This window comes from Hippoglossus hippoglossus, chromosome 3 (assembly GCF_009819705.1).
Source record: "Hippoglossus hippoglossus isolate fHipHip1 chromosome 3, fHipHip1.pri, whole genome shotgun sequence".
Taxonomy (NCBI): Eukaryota; Metazoa; Chordata; class Actinopteri; order Pleuronectiformes; family Pleuronectidae; genus Hippoglossus; species Hippoglossus hippoglossus.
The window spans coordinates 14,801,903-14,822,420 of NC_047153.1; the positions used below are offsets into that span (position 1 = coordinate 14,801,903).

At 42.7% G+C, this 20,518-nt stretch overlaps 1 protein-coding gene across 4 annotated transcripts; it reads right to left on the reverse strand.

Moving 5' to 3' along the window:
* Nucleotides 1–361: 361 nt before the first annotated feature.
* On the reverse strand, nucleotides 362–20,162 carry mindy2 (MINDY lysine 48 deubiquitinase 2). 4 transcript variants are annotated; one of them, XM_034579133.1, is made up of 9 exons: nucleotides 18,362–20,162; nucleotides 17,820–17,877; nucleotides 15,658–15,722; nucleotides 8,801–8,959; nucleotides 7,364–7,466; nucleotides 6,465–6,607; nucleotides 5,146–5,319; nucleotides 3,979–4,170; nucleotides 362–2,413 (listed from the first exon to the last, which is right to left on the reverse strand). In XM_034579133.1, exons 1-9 carry the CDS (start codon nucleotides 19,238–19,240, stop codon nucleotides 2,225–2,227), a joined length of 1,962 nt encoding a protein of 653 aa, XP_034435024.1. In that variant the 5' UTR covers nucleotides 19,241–20,162; the 3' UTR covers nucleotides 362–2,224. The 4 variants fall into 4 exon arrangements, with proteins under 4 accessions (XP_034435024.1, XP_034435025.1, XP_034435026.1 ...); XM_034579134.1 differs by having other exon boundaries at nucleotides 3,985–4,170; nucleotides 18,362–20,161; XM_034579135.1 differs by lacking the exon at nucleotides 362–2,413 and adding an exon at nucleotides 4,511–4,537 and having other exon boundaries at nucleotides 4,049–4,170; nucleotides 18,362–20,161.
* Nucleotides 20,163–20,518: the final 356 nt, after the last annotated feature.

Below are 20,518 nucleotides of genomic sequence, written 5' to 3' on the forward strand. Positions count from 1 at the left end.
ATATATTTATATATATGTACATACAAAACATAGACTTGTTGGGGCCAAGCGAACACACAAGCTCAAACTCAAACTGCAGGCTCCCACACAGTAGGTAGCCCCGCTGCCTCCGTCCTGTCCCGACAGTGAACCTGTTCTCACCGAGCCAAAATAACGGAGGCCGTTTTTTTTTTTTTTAACAAGCACTGTGAACACCTCCTGTCACAACTGTCTCCCTCAGTCTGTGGTCGAAAGGCTTGAGTCAAGGCATCCAATTGGAATGTATAGGTAGAAAAACGATTCTCAGGAGGCAGTCCCATGGTACAATAACAATGGCGCAACCCACCAGCTGGAGAAACGCATCAGGTAAATATGTACATCGTGTGTTTGCACGCTCGGTGCTGAAATGAGGACAAGCTCGTACCACAGAGGTTCAGCATTCAGAATGTATATTCAACACCTCCAGCGCAGATCAATATGTAAACCTTCTAATTTACACATCTCTGAATGTGACAGAGGGGCTGATGGTAATTTCTACTGTAATATTAAATTAGAGATAACAGTGGAGAAAGAGAAGGGAAATATCTACACAATAGAGCAGAGTCCAAACATTGTGACTGGAGTTAAAATCCATGCTTTGTCTTAATGTCCCAGTTTTGTGTCCAGTTACATGTTCACAAATATGAATCGCACTTTCCTAGTGTAGTGGAATATTACATGTGAATTACTGAAGTCTGTGGTATTTCTTTTCAAAACCTGGGTGCAGTGGAACTTCTACATCCGGAACCTAACAAAAGAGATCAGGATAGTGCCGCACACACGTTTGTACTTCTATCTTAGTGAGGACACTCATTGACACAATACATTACCTAGCCCCTTACCCTAACCATCCAAACTAAATGCCTAACCCTAACCTAAAGCTAATTCTAACCCTAAAACCAAGTCTTAACCCTCAAACAGCCCTTTGAAAAAGTGAGGACCTCACTCTGTAGGGTCTATGCTTAAAATGGTCCACACAAAGATAAAAGTACAGGAACACACGCACACATGCGCAAACACAAAAACACACACACACACACACACTGTGTGACTGTGAGGAAGAAGAGGGTCTTTCAGAACCACTACACTCCAAACTGGGTGTAATCTCATACAAATCTAATCTGCCAACAGCTCGTTGTGTCTCACACAGGAGCATCAGCTCCGATCAAAATTTGACCCAGACTTTTGTTTGTGTGTGTGACATATTATCACAACACAAAGGACATCAAATGTCCCGAATTTGCAGCTTAACTAACACAGCGTAAAAGAGTTTGGCTATTTCCAATTAAATGACACATGCCAGCCGCACGCCGCTTTACCACGTAGCACACATGTACTGTACAAACCATACACATGGAAACAAATACACATTCAAACAGAGCAGGATACGACACTGCCACTCTCTGTTAAGGCAAATCTGAACAGGGCAAGCTGTGATGAGTATTGTTGTGAAGCTACAGTATCTGGCAGCTATCTGGCATTGAGTGTTTCCATAGTGTTTCAGAGGGGACACAAACGGTGTCACCGTGAGTTCCAACAGGCAAATTATCAACAAAAGAAATCCCTTTCAGCTTAAAGAAAAAAAAAAAAAAATGCTCCCAAAAGCTTTGTGTTACACAGAGACATAAATAAAATGTGAATCTTGGCATCGACAGTAAACTTACAAAAAACAATACAAACATGTGGGTTTTTGTCTACAAACGTTTTGTAAATATTTAGTACAAGTAAAAAAAAAAAATTAAAAAAAAAAGCTTATAAACTGCAATAATGAAAAATTAGTGAAATGTACGATGGGTGTTTTTTTGGAAAAGATTATGGTGAAAGCATAACATTTTGTTTCTTAAGATTATATATTTTTGCTATAAAATATACCAACCCAGATAAATTTGACCCCACATCACAAATATAGTGCACTGTGCAACTTGTAACAAAGTTTGACCGACTCTATGAAAGATAAGGGGTAGTTGTTGTTGTCGTGTCCCTTCCTCTGATGTCTAGGTTTAGAGGATAGCAGGCACCAGTGGTTTGGGAACAGCAAATCCTCTCTTAGTCTCTCCTAAATTGTCTCCTTCCCTTGTTTGTCATCCAGTGGGGCTCCAAGTTGTGTGTCCATTCCACGGAGAAACAAATGCTGTCCCTTTCCTCACAGATTAGCAAATGCACAAAACACACACACACACTCACACACACACAGACACGCTGTATGTTACAAAATAACACATTTGTCTTTATCCTTCGCTTCTTTCTTGGTTTTGCGCTCCCCACTTGAGGACTGCTTTCCCGGGCTGGGCGTGGCTCCAGCTGCTGCTGCTGCCGTCCCGGCGCCGGCTGCTGCACCACCTGCCCCTGCACCTCCTCTGTCCGCCTCGTCTCCCTCCGCAGCCTCCTGCTGGCCCTGTTGCACAATCAGGATTGAAGAGCAAAAGTGTATAAATATATATAGATATGTGCATGTTATTATGAGTGTGTTAGAGCTTTTATTTGTAAGCTCACCCACAAAAAGCATCTGCTGAAATTAATGATTCCTCACAAAAAAGAGATCTTTGAAGACACACGATCAAGAATTGTTGATTTGCATAAAGCTGGAAAGGATTACATCTCAAGCAGTTCAGATATTCATCCGTCTACAGTTCAACAAACTGCCTACAGATGAAAGATGATTTAGTTCTGTGGTTGCTCCCCCCCTTGAAGTGAGCGCCCAATGAGATGACACCATGTAGAATGATCAGTGAGGTAAAAATATGGTCCAGAGCAGAAACAGCTGAAGGCTTGAATGAATCACTGGAACTGGTTAACGTCCCTGTTCATGAGTCACCAAACACAAATCATGGTGCCTGGTTGCATGGAGCAAAGTGTTCATGACCACACACGACGGAGGGAGCTACAGCTCTCTAAAACATCTTCACTGCACACCTGAAGTTTGCCACAGAGCATCTTCACAGTGTTACTGGAAAACTGTTTTGTGGGTCGATGAAGCTAAGGCTGAATTGTTTATGACCAACATGCTGCTCTGCTCATGGGACACACCAAGCTGCTCGGCTGCCTCTGGGCCTGGATAGCTCTCCACCATTTAGGGGAAAATTAATTCCCAAACTAATGAAGACAAGTGCAGCGCCCCTTCTAAACCTGCCTGTTAAAAATGGGCTGCTTGCTCGGCCTGCGGTGACGCTGGCTGCAGCTTTCTTTTTGAAACCAAAAGTGACCGGCAGTACAGCACCCTCCTGCTGGACTCAGTCCACGGAACCCTGAAGCTGCACCACGGCTCCAGAGCGCTGGTCACCGGTGTATTCAAAGTTTATTAATATTGAATGTATCGTGTTATAAAATCCCACCAAATTCGTCACTGCACCAGCACCTCCCTGGGCCCTTAACAATGCCAAGTGTGAAGGCAATGAGATGAATGCTGAAATTATTAAATAGATATATCTTTCAGACTAATGTTATCTGATTCACATCAGAAGCAGAAGGTTTGACCTGTTCTAAAATTCGAGGTTTCACTTGCTTATCCCTTCAGGGCTGTGAACGTTTTAAGGATGTTTTCAGTAAAGACACAAAACACTGTTATTCATTGTGTGTCCTTGGCATGTGCCTTGTGCCTTGTGGATGAAGCTCGGATCACATTTTGATGTCAAGTTAATGCAGAAAACCGTGGAAACCACTGGAATGGATCATTTTTCTTGCCTCTGATTATCTGCAACAAGGGAGTGTAATGACTTTCCATAGCACTTATGCAGCTCTACAGACGAAGCGTGCGTTGACCTCCTGATGAACAGTGGCAGCTTCACAAGAAAGAAGGAGGTACCACTGTCCCTTTTCATCCTCAGTTCCTCCTTTATAGCTCAAACTCTCTGCTGCACACATCCATCTGTCTCCTCCTACATTAAATGACCCACATTTGTTCAAACTACTTCTCCTCCCTCTCCCATCTGCTTCCATCTCCCTGAATCCCTCCCTCCCCACCTGTGCCTCTGCCGCTGCCGCCGCCGCCGCCTGCTCCTGCTCTTGCTCCTGGTAGTACTGGGAGGCTCGTCGGTCCTCTTCCTCCTGAAGCTTCTTCGCCAGCTCGAGGTCGCTGATGCCCTCGGGGAGCTGCTCCCACTGTAGGTCCTGGCTTTGCTGCTCCTGCTGCAGTGAAAGCGCCATCAGGTAGTCCTGATACGAACACACAATGAAAGACTCGATCATTTAGGAGCACAGCTGTCAGTTTGGGGCCGTGTTCTGATTATGCAACTTGGTCATTCCTCAGCCTGCACAGCACGGACCAATCAACAATCCACAACCACAGTTCTTTGCTTATTGATTGACTGACCGAACTGGGCCTGTTGTTATCAATTTTCACTTATCTTCCTATTTTTAATGTTCTCCTTTTGTATTATATTCAGTAGGTTCCACTTCAAAGACCCAATTTCCCCACATGGAATTACAACAAGTTCTCTCCAATCTAACTGAATTGATTATGAGTACATAAATTGCCTGAATAGATTTTTCTCACTGCGCTCTATCTTGCAGATACTGAGGCCTGGGTAAGCACAGAAAATAAGAAAATAATAGCCCCCATGCTCAGGTCCAGCCTCTGTGTGTATGTGTGAAGGCAGATAATTTGTCTTTGGGCCACTCTGGCAAACCAATAAGCAAACAGCAGGGAGTTGAAGCAAAACGGTATAGGAGACGTAACCCTGCTGCATTGCTTTCGGGGCCTGTGTGGTTGTATAGTGAAGCACAGATCAGAATGAAGGGAGGGACTTGGTTGCACTTGGCAGATTGGTGTAGTGAGGCATAACACATCTATTATTTAAAAGCCCTCTCGTAATTTTTTTAGCCTCGGATGTTGCACAATTGATTTTTCCCTGTAATCACTCCCTTCTATGACTGTGTGACTTTCTGGTGTTTCTACATTTTTGTCTAATATCTGATGATTGTTTTGTTTTGTTTCTTTTTATTTTATTTTTCCACACATGCTTGAATAAAGTACAGTGAGGAACAGTGTGCCAATGCTGGTCCTGCATTCTGTCCTAACGTTTGTGGTCCACTGATGGCGAGAAAGGCGCATCAATAAATAAGCATATCAAGATGTGGCGGTAGACAGTTGCTTGGTTCTGCTAGTCTTGCCTGCGTCAGTGCTCAGACCTGGTCTATCTGATCTTGCTGGCCGCGGTACACCGTCTCTGGATCGGAGGGCGGCCGCAACCGGAACTCGGAGTCACAGAAGTTGCCATCTCCGTCGACGTTGTGCAGACTCTCCCAGACGACCTTCTCCTCTGTCAGGAAACCTTGGTCTGTAACCAGGTGGTACAGCTGGCCCTGGGAAACACACCACATACACATATCTTATCAGTGTAACGCTACACACTGACCGTTAGTACACACCCACGCGACCTACATATGGCTGTTTATCATGTGTGGCTATATGTGTTCATGCACATGTCTGCAGATGAGTGATTACAAGAGAACCAAGGCCGAGGCTGAGGTTATAGGTAACACACACAGCTTTGCTTGAATTGGCAAGGATGGTGTACGATTAAAAAGGGGGTAGTGTGCAGACTTCACTTCCCCTCCTGTGGTCAACAGGAAAGGCCTGTTCCAGCTGCAATGATATGGTGAGCCAGCTGTGGGCAGTTACAGATGGGACGCACTGAATGGGAATGAAAATGATCTAATATTGTATATATCAGTTACAAAAAAAACACGTACCATTTATTGTTTTAAGAATGTGTTATAACAAGTCTGTGTGGTGAACAATATTGTAAAGTACTAATGAGCTTCGTCAGAAAGGTAAGAGAAACAGAGAGAAGAGGGCGGAGGGTAACTAACTAGAAAAATCTGTAAATAATTCAAAATCGAATCAAATTTAATCATCATCAGATTTCTTTATAATAATTGTAAATAATGATTTCTCAGCAACGACTCAAAAACCAAAGCTCAACATTTCTGGAGGGCTTGATGACAACTTGAACTCTTCTAATCACTCACAATACTCTTAGGATAAAGATGGAGCTGGAAAAGAGCTTTAAAATGATATGAGAACCTGCTGCGTTGTGCATGTGTGAAAGTCAAACTGCGGGTAAACTCCGGCTTTAGACACGACAAGTTTTGATAGCTTTGTCATTTAAACCATATCAGCAAGCCGAATTTCATTTCGATTTGTGATGGTGCAGCCTAAAAGTGTGATGATTTCACATGGAATTACCCACAGGTGGATCAGCTGATATTTGTAATGAGCATATGGAGAGAAATACAAATTCAGTTTTATCTGCTGGTTATATCTCTGAAGCAAAAAGCAATAACTGTCCTATAAAAGATTTAAGGGCCTCACTGACTAATGACAACATCTTCTATTCAAGTTGTTGCAATTTCTACGTTACGCTCAGCAAATGAATTTTGGTTTATTGCCCTAACAAAGCCAACAGTAATAGGCAGGGAGTTGTTAGAAGCCTTTAGTGTTGTACCTTGTATTTGATCATGGTGCTGAAGTGGTTGTTCCTGAAAAAGACACAGAGCTCTCCCTCCTGTACGGTGGATGTGAGCTCACATAGGCCGTGGTACGTCAGCTGAGTGGCTGTGTTGCTCAGGAACTGCTCCGCTACGATGCCTAGGATATATATGAGAGAGAGAGAGAGAGAGAGAGAGTGAGAGCGAGAGAGAGAAGGAGGAAATGTGCAGAGAAGAAGTACAGAAGGAGAAACTGAATTAATGCTTGATTTTAAAATGCAAAAATATGGAAGCATGATAAATCTTACTTGAATATTTTACAAAATCGAATGACTTTAGTGCTCGCATGCAATCAAACACTCATACATGAAACTATTCTGAAAGCATATAGTGGCAAAACTGTTAAGGCTGAGAGACAGATGAGCGACTTCTGTGAGGCAGAACAGCTTCCAATTGGTTTTCTCTGAGTTTTCTGAGTGCTGAAAGGATTTCCCTATGCTGCACATGGAGAAGCAGAGTAGAAAAGAAGGGAATCTTCCACATCAATATCACCATCGACTAAGATGTTGATGTGTTGACTTGGGCAGCAGCCCAGCGGACGACCGCTCAGGAAACTCAGTGTTGAATGAACAAACATTTACTTGAGAAGTTTCTGACAGCTGGGAAAGTGTGAGCTGTGGAAGTAGGTCATTTGATGAGTGCCCTCGTGTGTCCTGGTTGGATTTGAACTCGGTGCCGAATGTGTTTGCACCTGACGGCCCAATAAGCACATGTGGTGTAATGAATGTGCCTCTGATTTAATGTTAAGCTGCACACTGCTATTCCTCTGCAAAGTGGCACATGTGCCACCACAAAAACAGAGACCGGAGTCAGACAAGCCAGAAGAAAGTAGTAGGAGGGAAGAGAGAGCACCTACCTTCACCTGCCCGCTCGCTGTTGTCTGACTGTTTGCAGGATATTATCTTCTCCACCAGCTGGTTGTAGCTGCAGTTGCCCACTGCCTTGACAATGTCATGCATCTGCAAACACAGATAAAAAGCTGTAGTGTTGTTTTACTGAGCGCCACTGAAGATCTATTCAAAATTTAAAACCGGCAACAAGGGGGTTTATACTAAAACTGCTACCGCTGTGTAAACCTGATTCCTTTGGTTCCACTAAACTGGAATATAATCCATTCGTTTGGTGGTATTAGATAGGACATTAGTCTAAATTAAAAAGCTAAACGATTACATTTACAGAATCCATCTGCTGTTCGTAGGAGCCATCAGGGAAGTCATCTCCTATAATTATTCAAAATGAAACATACAAATACATATATCATCACTGCTAAATGGACCCTACAGCAAGTCAAACTAAACTTTACAAAACCTGATCATGAGCATTATTAGTCAAGTTAAATTTAAGACCCTTTGGGGATTTTTTCCAGACCATAATGAATGAAATGTTCGGCCTGGGTTAAGTTCGACAAATATGAAGGAATATGAGAGTCCCAGAATTACTCACACTCCCCATTATTAAAGATTTTGTGAAGTAGCCGAGTAGAGAATGACCCTCGATATGCTACATTATGTCTCAGGTGGAGACAGTAGATCATCTTTCCCACAGACAAGCTGAGTGTAGCTGAGATCAATTCTGATAGAAAATCTGTTCTATGTTGTCTCGTTTGTAATTTATTACAGCATGTTAATATCTGTATCACTGAGAAAGAACTACAAAACACAGAGACATTACAAACTGTACAGGCCGCCATATTGACATATTGACAACATATTGAAGACATTTAAGGCCTCAAATCCAGATGATTGAATTTAAGACTTTTTAAGACCTCCCAGAAACCCTGTTATTTATCATACATTGTGTGAACTGTGACAAAAATATAGCAACAGGAAAAAGAAGACACAGTTTACTGCTAAATCACATGAGGCAGGACGTAAGCACAGTTTGCCTCTTTTTTTTAATCCTTTTCATTTTCTGATTTGTTGATGAAAGTCATTCTGAAGTGCTGACAAATATATGTGTTACCACATATACCAAGGAGTTTGCGATTAGCCATAACAACTAATGTTTACTGTGCTTAGTTTATTTGTAATAAGTTAGTCTGAATAAAAAACGGAACAGAACTACGAGACAATGAGGAAATTGTTTTACCATTAAACTGGACCAAATATTCCAACCTTCAGATGTGAGGCAACCACAGACTACTGGTAAGAATATCAACAACATTTCATATTCACAGTGGATTTTAAAAGAGAAGAGAGTGTCGAGGATCAACAGCAGAACAAAACAAAACAAAAAGATGGGCTTCAGTGAGGTGAGGAGAAAACAGAAGTGAAGCAAGTAAGGTCCATCTCACCTGGGGGTCGACCAGCCAACCGTGGTAAAGGGGGATGTCCAGCAGATCAAACACAATGCATTCTGGGGTGTACTCGAAGACTCGCACCCCCGTGAACTTCACGTTCACGTCCAGACCGGTCTGCAGCTTGTGCAACACGGCCATGGCATCACTCATGTTCTGGGATACAAGGAGAACAAAGACACAGGTTCTTGTTCAAATATAAGAATTCAGAAGACAGGTTAAACGATGTGAACTTGAGGTTTACTCAAACAACTATAAAATCACATTATGTCGACCCACTGAATCCAGCTGCTTAATGTGCTGTAAGCTGTCTTTATCTGTGACATTCTTCCTGGCTGCCCGCACCGGCAGCACATCTGAAGCTATCAGCGATTGATTTTTCTACCTTTACAAGAAACCATTAGATGCCATTTATTCCTGTATAATACAAATAAATCAGCTTCACAGTCGCCTCATTGTGACGAAGATGAGCTGTTTTCATATTTACTGCTCTTAATGGCTTCATCAATCAAGCTGCAACCACAGGAAGAAATGGAAGTCGCTGCCAGGAAACCATGTGATATTGCATTTCTGTGGGAGCTTTCAGACTCCTCATCATGAGACATGATATTTCCCTTTGACAATATTAACAATGACTAGACAGATTAACAGGAATAAAGGGCAATACAAAGCAATCCAGTAGCTCTGCAGCCCAAAGCTTTTGTTTGATTTTTGGGGGCATTGCCTGCATTTTTTATAGTGGACAGTAGAAACATGAGAGTGAATGAGGGCAGAGACAGAAGGGGAATGATGATGCAACTACGGTCCTCAGCTGGGCCGAGGCCGCTGCGCTACATGCTCAGTAAACACCAGTTAAACGTTAAAGTTTTAGTTCAGTCACGTCAGACAGATGATTCAACTTTGTTTCTATGTTAAATGTACAATGTTTAACTTCAACCACTAGGGGTCCCTTAATCAAAATAATAACAAAAAACCTAGTTTGATGATGTTGTGAGGCAGCACGCGATCATGGGAGTTGTCTTTAAGTGAGGGCGACTCAGGTGCAAATCATGTTTAAAAATGAGCTAATGCAAAGTTTTATTCATGTAACACATTAAACGGTTCATGAATTCTCCTCAATGAGTCAATGAATTAGCTTAAAACTCACTACTTCCTCCAGTGAAAGCCGTAATTATTGAAGATGACTGGGCAACAAATATAATTCACATTTTAGTAAATTGAAATGACTTTAACCATGAAAACTTGTGATGTCTTCATGTCCAGTTGATGGGAGATGAGTCACTGCAGCAGCAACATGCACTTAAATCACTCCTCACTGTTACTGTGCAGCTATAAACAGCTATTAAGCTGCGACTCCAAAACAAATAAATGCTAAAATCTTGAAAGAGTAAAAGACCAGAAGGAAGTGCAATGCTCTGTGTTATAGTAGCAGACAGTTTGCTGAAGACAGAAAACTAGGTTCCTGGTGTATATACACACACAGAACCTTCACACCAGTTGAGTAACTTTACACAAAACAGAGAGTGAAGGCACAAAGATGCCGGGGGCAGGAAACTAGATACGTTTACTGAGTAAAACCCAGAATGCCCTCAAACACACAACATGGTGTAAGACGAGCTGTTCTGGGATTCAAGGTTTCATTCAGCAGAACCCAACCCATGATGGGCTTCATATTATAATCTGTGTATAGCTTTGCAAATATAATTTAACATTATTCCATGTTTAATCCAGTAAACTGCTTTGATTGTGGATGTTACACATACTCTGAGAAAGTATGACTTCAGCTTGGCTCTCTTCCCTTTGACCTCAGTAGATTTCACTGAAATAATATCCGACTTCATTTTTTTTTCTTTTTAAAGCTGCCTTCATGCTTTTGAGAGGAAGACTAGCATCAGTCTTACCAATTTTCAACTTGTTGTCTCTCTAATTAGAAAACCCTGGAAAGAATTTAGTCAATTAAATTCAATGAGAAACAAAATCTGAATTTGACCTAGATATCTAACATAGGTAATAGAAATAAGCACAATTTGCTCTGTCCCAATTTTTTATAATGACATTGTAAGAAAAGTTGTCTGTTGAACCTCTCTCTCGTTGCATCTGCCAAATATATGTGGATAGAAATTCCTTTATTTTGAATTAGTGACTGAAGGGTTGAACAGAACATTTATCCTTTAACAATAGCTGAGGAATTCTTTTTCAGACCAGCCTTTTACTGCACTGTATGAACATTAGGGGAAATACTTTACATCCACATCACATCATAAGTGTGCCACATGCAGACACACCTGAGAACCCAGTGAGAAAGACTCATTTCTGCTTTCCGCCTCAGAGCTGCGTTTCCCAGCTGGCTCCGAACCTCCGCTGCCATTTAACTCTGAGCTCAATATAAACCGTACAGCTGAGCCCCGAGTCCGTCACAATGCAGAACAACAGAACCATGAACCAGAGTCTACAAAAGTTTCTCAGCTGAAATAAATCTGGATGAGAAGTAAATTTGATTATTCATCATCTTTAAGTGGGTTTGTATTGTAATAATAATAATAATAATAATAATAATAATAATAATAATAAGTAGTTATCATACAGTTTACTCCAATAAAACAGTATTGACATAAGGTGGTTATGTTTACACCCCTGTCTGTTTGTTGGTTTCTTTGTAAACAGGATTAAGCAAAACCTATGGGATGGATTACCACGAAACTTGGTGGAAGGATGTGGTTTTTCTGGCCATTAACAAGGAGATGGCGTGTTTTTCAACATTTTCATTGATTTCCTAAGGAATGATTAATTGATCTTGATGAAAAAAATGCATGTTTAGGGAACTAATATCTATGAATTTGGTACAAGTTGACTGAATTGAAGGGGACTGTTGTTCCTTGGCGGAGGTATGCACTTTACTGACTGTCATTCTCATTCTAAGTGAGAAGAAATTGGTCAGATTACTTTATGTGTTTGTACCATGTTGATGTAGATACTGCCGTATTCATTTCAGCCAGTGTGTTTTGCTTAGTTTGCTTTGACACACAATTGTTGAATGGTTAAAAAAAGCATCACTATTGTGAACATGGATCTTTAATCATCCATGCTACGCTGCATTCCTTGCCTATGTACACATTACGAAATGTAATGACCCATTATTTTTTACCGTCTTTCATTGTCCTGTGATGGTGTCATGATATCACATAGCCTAGGATTGAAATAACAGAAGAGCAAATGTTCACAGTGCAGTGTGTGGACTCGGGTTACAGAGTCAGATTCTATACATCCCATGAGCAGTGAGTTACTTCAGCTTTACTGCGGAGCTGGAGGTGAAAAAACTTTCTGAGTGTGCGGATTAGGACGCTTCTGAGCAGCACTGATGGCGGGATTAACCGGGCTGTGTAACGGACCACATCTTTTCACTTTAGGGCAGAGGGCTCCAACAGCAGATGAGCGCTCAGAGATCAGATGATTAGCACTGCACCGCTCACATTCATCTGTGCTTGTGTTGGATACATTTTCACAGAATAACATTGACTCTGCAGAGGCTTTGCTGGGGGTTTTTTTCACTTTCACTCTTCTGTCTATGGGAACTTCTCTCTGCTTCTCAAACTAAATTTACCCGGAGTTGATCGAATGAACTGGTGGGTCACAGAATATGGTATGAGGGGAGGTCTCGCTTCGATATGAGCTACTTTCCTCACTTTGGTTTCACAGTTTAAAACCAATAGAGCAACATTTTTTTACTTTAGAAATACACATGAATATATACATACATCGTTCTCCTGCTGTATTCTCTCATGGGCTCATTCAGACATTTTACTAAGGGGTTTGGCAGGAAAGGTTCCAGAAACAGTTTGGCGCAACTGACTCTGACATTTATGTTCTCAAATACATCCCTCTGGAAAATTAGTACCTGTCTGAAAGCAGCTTAATACTGAAACAAAAATATTTTTGCATCATAGGGTTTCTGTTGATGCACATTTTAATCGTCTGACTATATTTGTGTCTATAAAAATCTTTAAAATAAATAGAGCAGATCTATGCACATTAAAAAACCAATACAGTGAACTATTACGTGATGCCATGAACCATCAGTGGGAGCTGTAAATAATGAACTGTTTACTAGACTGTAATGTCCCATAATGTGGGTCACACTTGCATGAAACACATCAGTGGCTGCGACTGCTCTACATTTTAGACCTGATTTAAATACATAAGGACAGAACACCTCTCGATATAATGCGATCTAGGCTTAACATTGACCAAAGGGGTGAATCAGCTCCTTTCCCACATAGTCAACATAAAGGGATTATAAGCTTTAAAAAAATCATGCATTGTTTTGCACTGGAGCTACTGTAAAGGATTGCATTCGATTGTACACGTGTACTTCACACACTGATGACAAGCCTGTTTGTAGCTTAATGTCTGATTATATAATAAGATGGGCCCTGCCTGAATTAGTCCAGCACCATAACCTGCACAACTGATAGCACAGTCTCCCCCTCTACTCGCCCACTCGGGGCTCTGTTCTCCATACGGAGCTAATAAACTGAGCTGTTTCTTTTTATGAGACTTTTATGATTCTAATTTTAAAAAGAACCATTTATTTGCCTTTTGTGTTTCTGTTATTGTCTCTGCATATTCATAGATATATTCCCTGTTGATTAATCCCAGCCAAGGAGGTTGTGTACGTTTGTTTGTTGGTAGTTTAGTATGTTTGTATTACACAAAAACGCCTGAGTTGATTTCAAAGAAAATTGGTGAAAGTATGGAATGCGGGTCAGCGACCAACCCATTAAATTTTGGTGGATCTGGATCAAGTGGCGGATCCAAAAAATGATCTCACTTTCTTTAACATTGCCAAATGGAGCGTTTTTCAACATTTTCCTTGATTTCTCAGAGAATAATGTCTTGATGAAAAAAACAAGGCAGATTTATGGGACTGATATCTATGAGAGTGGGAAATCTGGTGCAGCTTGACTGAATTTAAGGGGACTGTTGGGTCTTGGCGGAGGTATGCGCTCTACAGAGAGTCATCCTAGTTAATAGAGTGTCTATCAAACAGATATGCATGAAAAATTTGCATCCACTCATTATTCGTCAGGCCCGGGCTAATGTGCAAGATCAGAGAGGGATGCTTTTTGAAACCCAAACTGGGACTGTATCTGCTTCAGTCAGCACAAAAGAAATGGAAACATCAGTGAACAACGTCCATTACTGCAAATGACGTCAAATTAAAACAAGAGGCTTCTTGACCGTGAAAACACATTTTTACTCCAATGGCTGAACAGTCATCATTTTCCTTGCTGCTGAGCTGGATCCGCTGAGACAAAAGCAGAGCAAAGCTGTACTCTCACTTCCACAGCTCCTCCGAGTAAATATTTAACAATAGCTAAAGAGCCGCTGTGCAACTGCTATTTTAATCCCTCATACACTCCTGTGACAGATGATGTTTTTTCAAGCTGAACATATAAATAGAACCACTTCTGTTATGCACTCCTACGGCTCTTTACTGAGTCTGAGCCACTTCAGTTGTATTTTATCACAATAAGCGATGAGAAGACATTTCTTTATCGTGTATAGAGGAGGAAAAACCTCCTGTGTGATGTGCACATGAACACAACTCACAGACTTTCTCTCACATCCCTCAGCCCCGCCCACCGTGGCCTCCAAATTCTGTGTCGACCACAGCACTGACACGCACGGCACATGACATGAGGACACCCACATGCTAAACAGCTCCCCAGGCACTGGACCGCCATAATAACTATGCAACACAAACTTTCACCACTCCCTGGCTTTAACTGTGCATGCCGAGTGCACCACTGACCTATTTAAGAGGCTGCATTTTAGTTTCAACTTAAATTTAGAAATAGCCATTCAGTGAGCATCTATGAGGAGAGCGATTTTTTTTTTTTTCCTCCTCCTCTCTAAACGAGGGACAAGTGTGGCTTCAAATCATTCACAGATGTGCTGGTGCTCTGCCACGCAAGAGGAGGAGAGGCAGGGACCCTCCCACTCCATCGGCGGGCAGTGGAGATGGGAGGAAGCAGGGGAGTTAGTCGGAGTTGGAGCTCCATCTCTAAGTGTCTTTCATGGTTAACCACACACACACACACACACACACACACACACACACACACACACACACACACACACACACACACACACACACACACACACACACACACACACACACACACACACACACACACACACACACACACACACACACACACACACACACACACGCACGCACACGCACACACACACACGCACACACACACGCACACACACTAATAGCCAGGCGCTGAACCCAGCCATGCATCCCTAAGCATCCACCGCCATGTGAAACAACATAATCGGACACTCCTGACCTCTGTTGTTCCCTAGACTTTGCAAGACACATCTTATGTAACCTATAGAGCAGTGGGAAAAAAAAAAACGCTAAGCTGCAGTTTAGTGTGGTTAGTAATCAACCTGATGCTTATTTCCATTTTACGGAACATCCACTGACCTTCTCTGCAACTTTAATGCAAATGTAAAAAAACCTGCTTTTAGCATGAAGCAATACTGAATGTGTATGTGAGCGGGTACATCAGAGAAGCGTGGTGATAATATATTGATAATGGTCACAAGAACAGATGAAGATATTTGAGTCTGTCAGTGCGACATGAAAGCTAACGTTAAACTTGCAGTCAGAGTTTTCGACACAGAGAGGGAGAAGGAGAGGAGACAAAGAGGGAGTTCATTCCAACAGCCCTGCTCGAGCACCATAAACAGTCAGCAGGTTACAAATGCACACAGATAAGCAGAAACACATGCCCGTTTAACAGTAGAACAGTATTTTGTGTCGACTGGGCAGATCTTACCTGCTCATAGTTTAGCCGCTGAGCCTCAGTTATCTCTTTAGGCTTGGTTTCCAGGATGTAGTCTCCTACAGGAGGGACAGAAAGACAAATATGTTGAGCTAATGTATATTGTATTAACAGAGCAAAACAGTAACTATCTTAACCTGCTCTGGTTATGACTGAGGATTCTAATCTTAAGTATTCGTAGGAGAGGCTGTGCCAAACAGCATCATCTGAGTCCCTGTCCACCGCGGTGTCACCTGAGATCTCTGCACCTCGGCTCTGTAGCAGCGCGAGCTGTATCAGAGCCTGGCAGATGTCTGGCTCCTGCTCTGTTCCGGCCCGATCAGCACTTCAAAAAACCCCGTGCTGAAACCTTTAAACTATTTCACACACTCCGAAGGGCGAGCGAAAGCCAAGCAAATGCATTCTTGCTATCGCCTTCGAAAGTGTTATTGCGTGTCTACTCCTTACTTCTCAAACTCTGGTGTAAATATTGTTGCAGAATGTTTCTCGGCAAATCATTAATTTATTAGAGAGCTGGCAAGAGCATCATGCGGCACTGTCGACACAGACTATCCCTGAGCATTTACTCAAAGAAATTCCATCAACCTCTTGTCATCATCTGCTATGTTGAGTAAAAACAGCTACACATGGAGATAAATGTGCACAAGCAAAAAGAACGAGCTTACGTTTTTGTTTATATAGTTGCAATGCCTGACCTACAACAGTAAAATGGACGGATTACCACGTTACTTGGTGGAAGGATGTGGTGTGGATCAGGGAATAGCCCACTAGGTTTTGGTGTCGATCAATTTGTTGCCAGATAGGGCATTTTTCAATATTTTTTAGCCATTCTAGTTTCTTGCTGTGAAAAATGACTGATTAATCTTCAAACTAAGCACAGAGTATAGTTAATATCATCATTTTGTATTGTAAACATACACTTTACTAACTGAAAGGTCTCGTCAGACTCGAAAACTTGTGAACTTTAAGTTTTCTCAAGAGGTTCGGACTGACCAAGACCCAAGCTGCTGGTTGCACTTTCAAAAAACCTTCTCACTTAATTGTTATGCTGTCACCGTACATTAAGTCTTCAGTGCGAATGGAGATTGTTCCCAGCAGGGGGCTGGCCAGCTGAGAGGCTTTACTATGGTGCCCCCCCCTTCACTGCTGTGTGGTCCACTGAACTGTGAACTCTCTCATCCGTTGTCCCCCCTGAATGTATCTGTATCCGTCCGTCGGGATCGTGACCGTGCTACGCTGCTAATTTCCGAGCTGCCGAGGGACCGTCAACCACCGCCCACTTTGTACACCACATCTGAAATTCATCACCCATCTTCAGCCTTGGTGTTTTTTTGCGTGTATGTGTTATGACAAACACTGTGCAGTTTCAAAGTTATCCAGCAGCCCCTGAACATAACACGAGATTAACTGTGTGCAGGGACAGAACTCGGGTTCCTGAATGGCACACAAATGGACAAATTTAGATGAAAAGAACTAATTGATCAGTTTCTTTACTATTTAACTGGGATTTACAGACATGAGAGTCCTGATGGAATCGGGCAGCTAAAAGACACACATTCAACTAGAATGGCACATACCCACACCGAGGCCTGACAGTCCCCTTAGATTCAAGCCGCAACACATCTCCTATCAGTCCTAACAGAACATCTAGGTCAAATAATTCCATTGATACTGAAGATGGATACTGGAGATAGATACTGAAGATAGATACTGACACTCTGCTTTGATATTGTAGGTGAATTTAAGTTATGACGGGCAGGAGACAGCCAGAGAGAAGAGATGTATCTCTTGTTTCCCTTGCGACTGCAGAGGATTGGCTCATGGGGGTTTCCCCTGCTCTGGTCTCTCCTTCCTCTGTTGACTCTGGAATATATATATCTGACCTTAAGTATCCACTCATTTGAGGGGAAGTGAAACCCTAGAATGTTTACTGGGTTCTGTGAAGCTCGGTGCCAGTGGCTTTTGGGCACTAGTCTGTTTACACGTGTGCACTCTGGTAAACAAGGTCCAGCACAGTGATAAGCTCCACTATAAATGTGTTATAATCCCCGAGTTAAGAATCAAGTTGTTATTGTGAATGTCCCCTGTAGATAAGGCACGATGCATCACCCTGCTCTGGTCTTGTATAACAGGTTTTCATGGTGACGTACACTCACCTAGATACTCCATTAGCTGCTCAGCGGTTATGATCTCCATCATGGGTGGCATCTTAACCTGCAACACAGACATGTGGACACTCATTGTTCATTTGTTTATTCCCCCCTTCATCGGACAAGGCATGGCCAACCAAGTTCACCCAAAAACTATTCACTACTGGAGCATCAGCTGGTAAGAAACAGGCCTCACATCTCCTCCTCAGAGTTCAACGTGTGCTGACATGGTGAAGTAAATCTACATCTAATTCTGACATTGAGCAATCATATATGAGCGAGTCCGGACAGACATATTAAAACAGGAAACGATGAGGGATCCGGGCACTATGGTCTACACAGTAGATCCAGTGTTAGATGTGTATGTCAACCGTTAGCAGAACTAAATGTGAGATTATGAGTCTCACAACAAACGTTCCTCTGTGAGAACATGAAAACACTGGTGATGATGACGGATGAGCTCAGAGCTGCTCCTCATGAAATATGACTATTTGTATTGAGTTAGAATCAAGTTTCTATTGATCTGTGCTCGTCTCAGAGTCTTTTACCTTCCATGCGAGCAGAAGGACATTCATAATTGCCAGTAATGGACACGGGCCGTTCTCGTTCTGGGTGATGATCGGGGTGTTCTCCTCCCTCCACTTGATCCACTTAATGTGGTATATGGACTGTCCGGCGGCCCGGTCCTTGCTGCAGGCGGTCTTCGACCCCTCGGCCCCGTACTCGCCCTGCAGGGCCAGGGCCAGCCCCCGGTCCTCCAGCCCCTCGCTGTTCAGGTCCGAGCTGGGGCACGAGTTGAGGTTGGAGAAGGACTCGAGTGAATCGATGCTTCGGGACTCTCCGCCGAGGCTGGGATCGCGGTCACTCCCACTCGGCAATCCCTCCGATAAGGTGCGATCGCCGGACTTACCGTCCGCCGTGGTCGCGTTGTCCGGACACAGATGCGTCGGCTTGGCAAGTTTAGTCGCTTCACTTCCCGCACAAGCCGAACCTGCGCTCTCCTTTGCGGGAGGCGAGGACGCTCCATCGCTTGTGTTGTTTACTAACTTTGAGGCACCACCCTCTCTATCTCCTGCGGCCAGCAGCACCGAGTCATGCCCCATCCCGTTACTGACCCGATCCCCGGACCCAGATCCGCTCCCCTCGGGTTTCGCAGCCTCCTGCGCGGGGGGGACCTGGACCGGCACCGACGCGTCAGGCTTCCCGACGATGGACGTGACAGGAGCGGCGCCGGGAGCAGCAACGTCCGCGGTGCTGTCACTACAACTAGCGTCCACCAAAGTACCGAGGGGAGCCGCACTATTCCTGCATTTCTCGGCGGCTCCTTTCACTCCGCCGCCGACCGAGACGTCGCCCATCTCCGGCGCGATCGTGGCGCACACGGAGCTCCCGTCGGCGTCTCGGTGCAGGTTTGCATTTTTCTCCATGTCGGCTCACGCACCGTCGACAGCTTGTTTTTTAGCTAAATTGCAGCAGCAGCACCTTCGGTCCCAAAGACGCCATGACAACTCTGCGAGTGACGTCATCAGCGTGAATCGCTTTCAGGCCGAGGAAGAGGGGGGGGGGGGGGCGGCCCGGCGCAGCTGCGTTTGGGTGCGCTCGTATTCTGTAAAACTATTTAAACCATCCGAGGTTTTCATCTGAATTAGAAACAAATGTAATAGTTTTTTTAAATGAAGATTTAATGTTGATAATAATCAGAAAATCTGAATTAGAAAATTTTGAACATAATTTTTGCTTGTAATTTTTCTTCTTCTCCTGAAAAGCACTCTCACTCACCCAAATTAACATATCATGTCATTAAATCTTGAATATCTTAGGAGGATTATGTTATACTTTAATAGTTTTAGCCATATGGTTTATACTCAGATGCAGATTTACAAATAGAAGACCATTGTTTCAAATCTTTTGAATGGGGTTAAAATAAATAGTTGAATTGAAAAATGCCTTCTTATTTATGACAATATGGAACTTTTATTTCCAGCCTTGACCTCTGACCCTTTTCTTTCTTTCAATTTGTTTTGTTGTCTGTTTATGTTCTATATCTTCTTGCTCAGTCTGGTTCTGTATGCTGATCTTGAGTTGACAACATGAAATCTGTATTGGCCAGCATTTGATACTTAATAGATTTAACAAAAAACAACATATTGTATGCTAGCTGTATTTCTTCCACTGTAGCAAATTATTCTGTTGTTAGTTGTTTATACAAATCTATATTTGCATGTTTATTTCAATATCTCCTTAAACATAAAGCACAAATACAGTAGGTATACATCCTCGGGCAATCATCCTGTGCCACTGCACTTTACCAAGCACGTTTCTCTACAAAAATTGTATTTGATTAAATTCTATTTTAAACTTATCTTATCTTGACGTGTAGATAAATTATTCCACGAGCTCAAATCTTTGTAGTGTTTTGCTGACCGCTAAACACAAAGCTTTGAGTTCTCCTTTTTACGAGGATTCATGAACGTAGAATGAAAAGAACCTGCCTTGGCCGTGACCGTGTTGCGCACGCGCATGTGTAAAGGCAGTTCTCGCGTGATCTGACCTCCCGAGCTCCCACCACAAGCGAGACTTCAGAAATGTTGAGGCAGTGAGTTTGAATTTGAATTTAACATTTTTTTACCCATTAAAAGTTTATAATTGTTTTTCTACATAACGATGTGTTGAATTTCTCCAAATATAGTCCGCTGTTCATATGG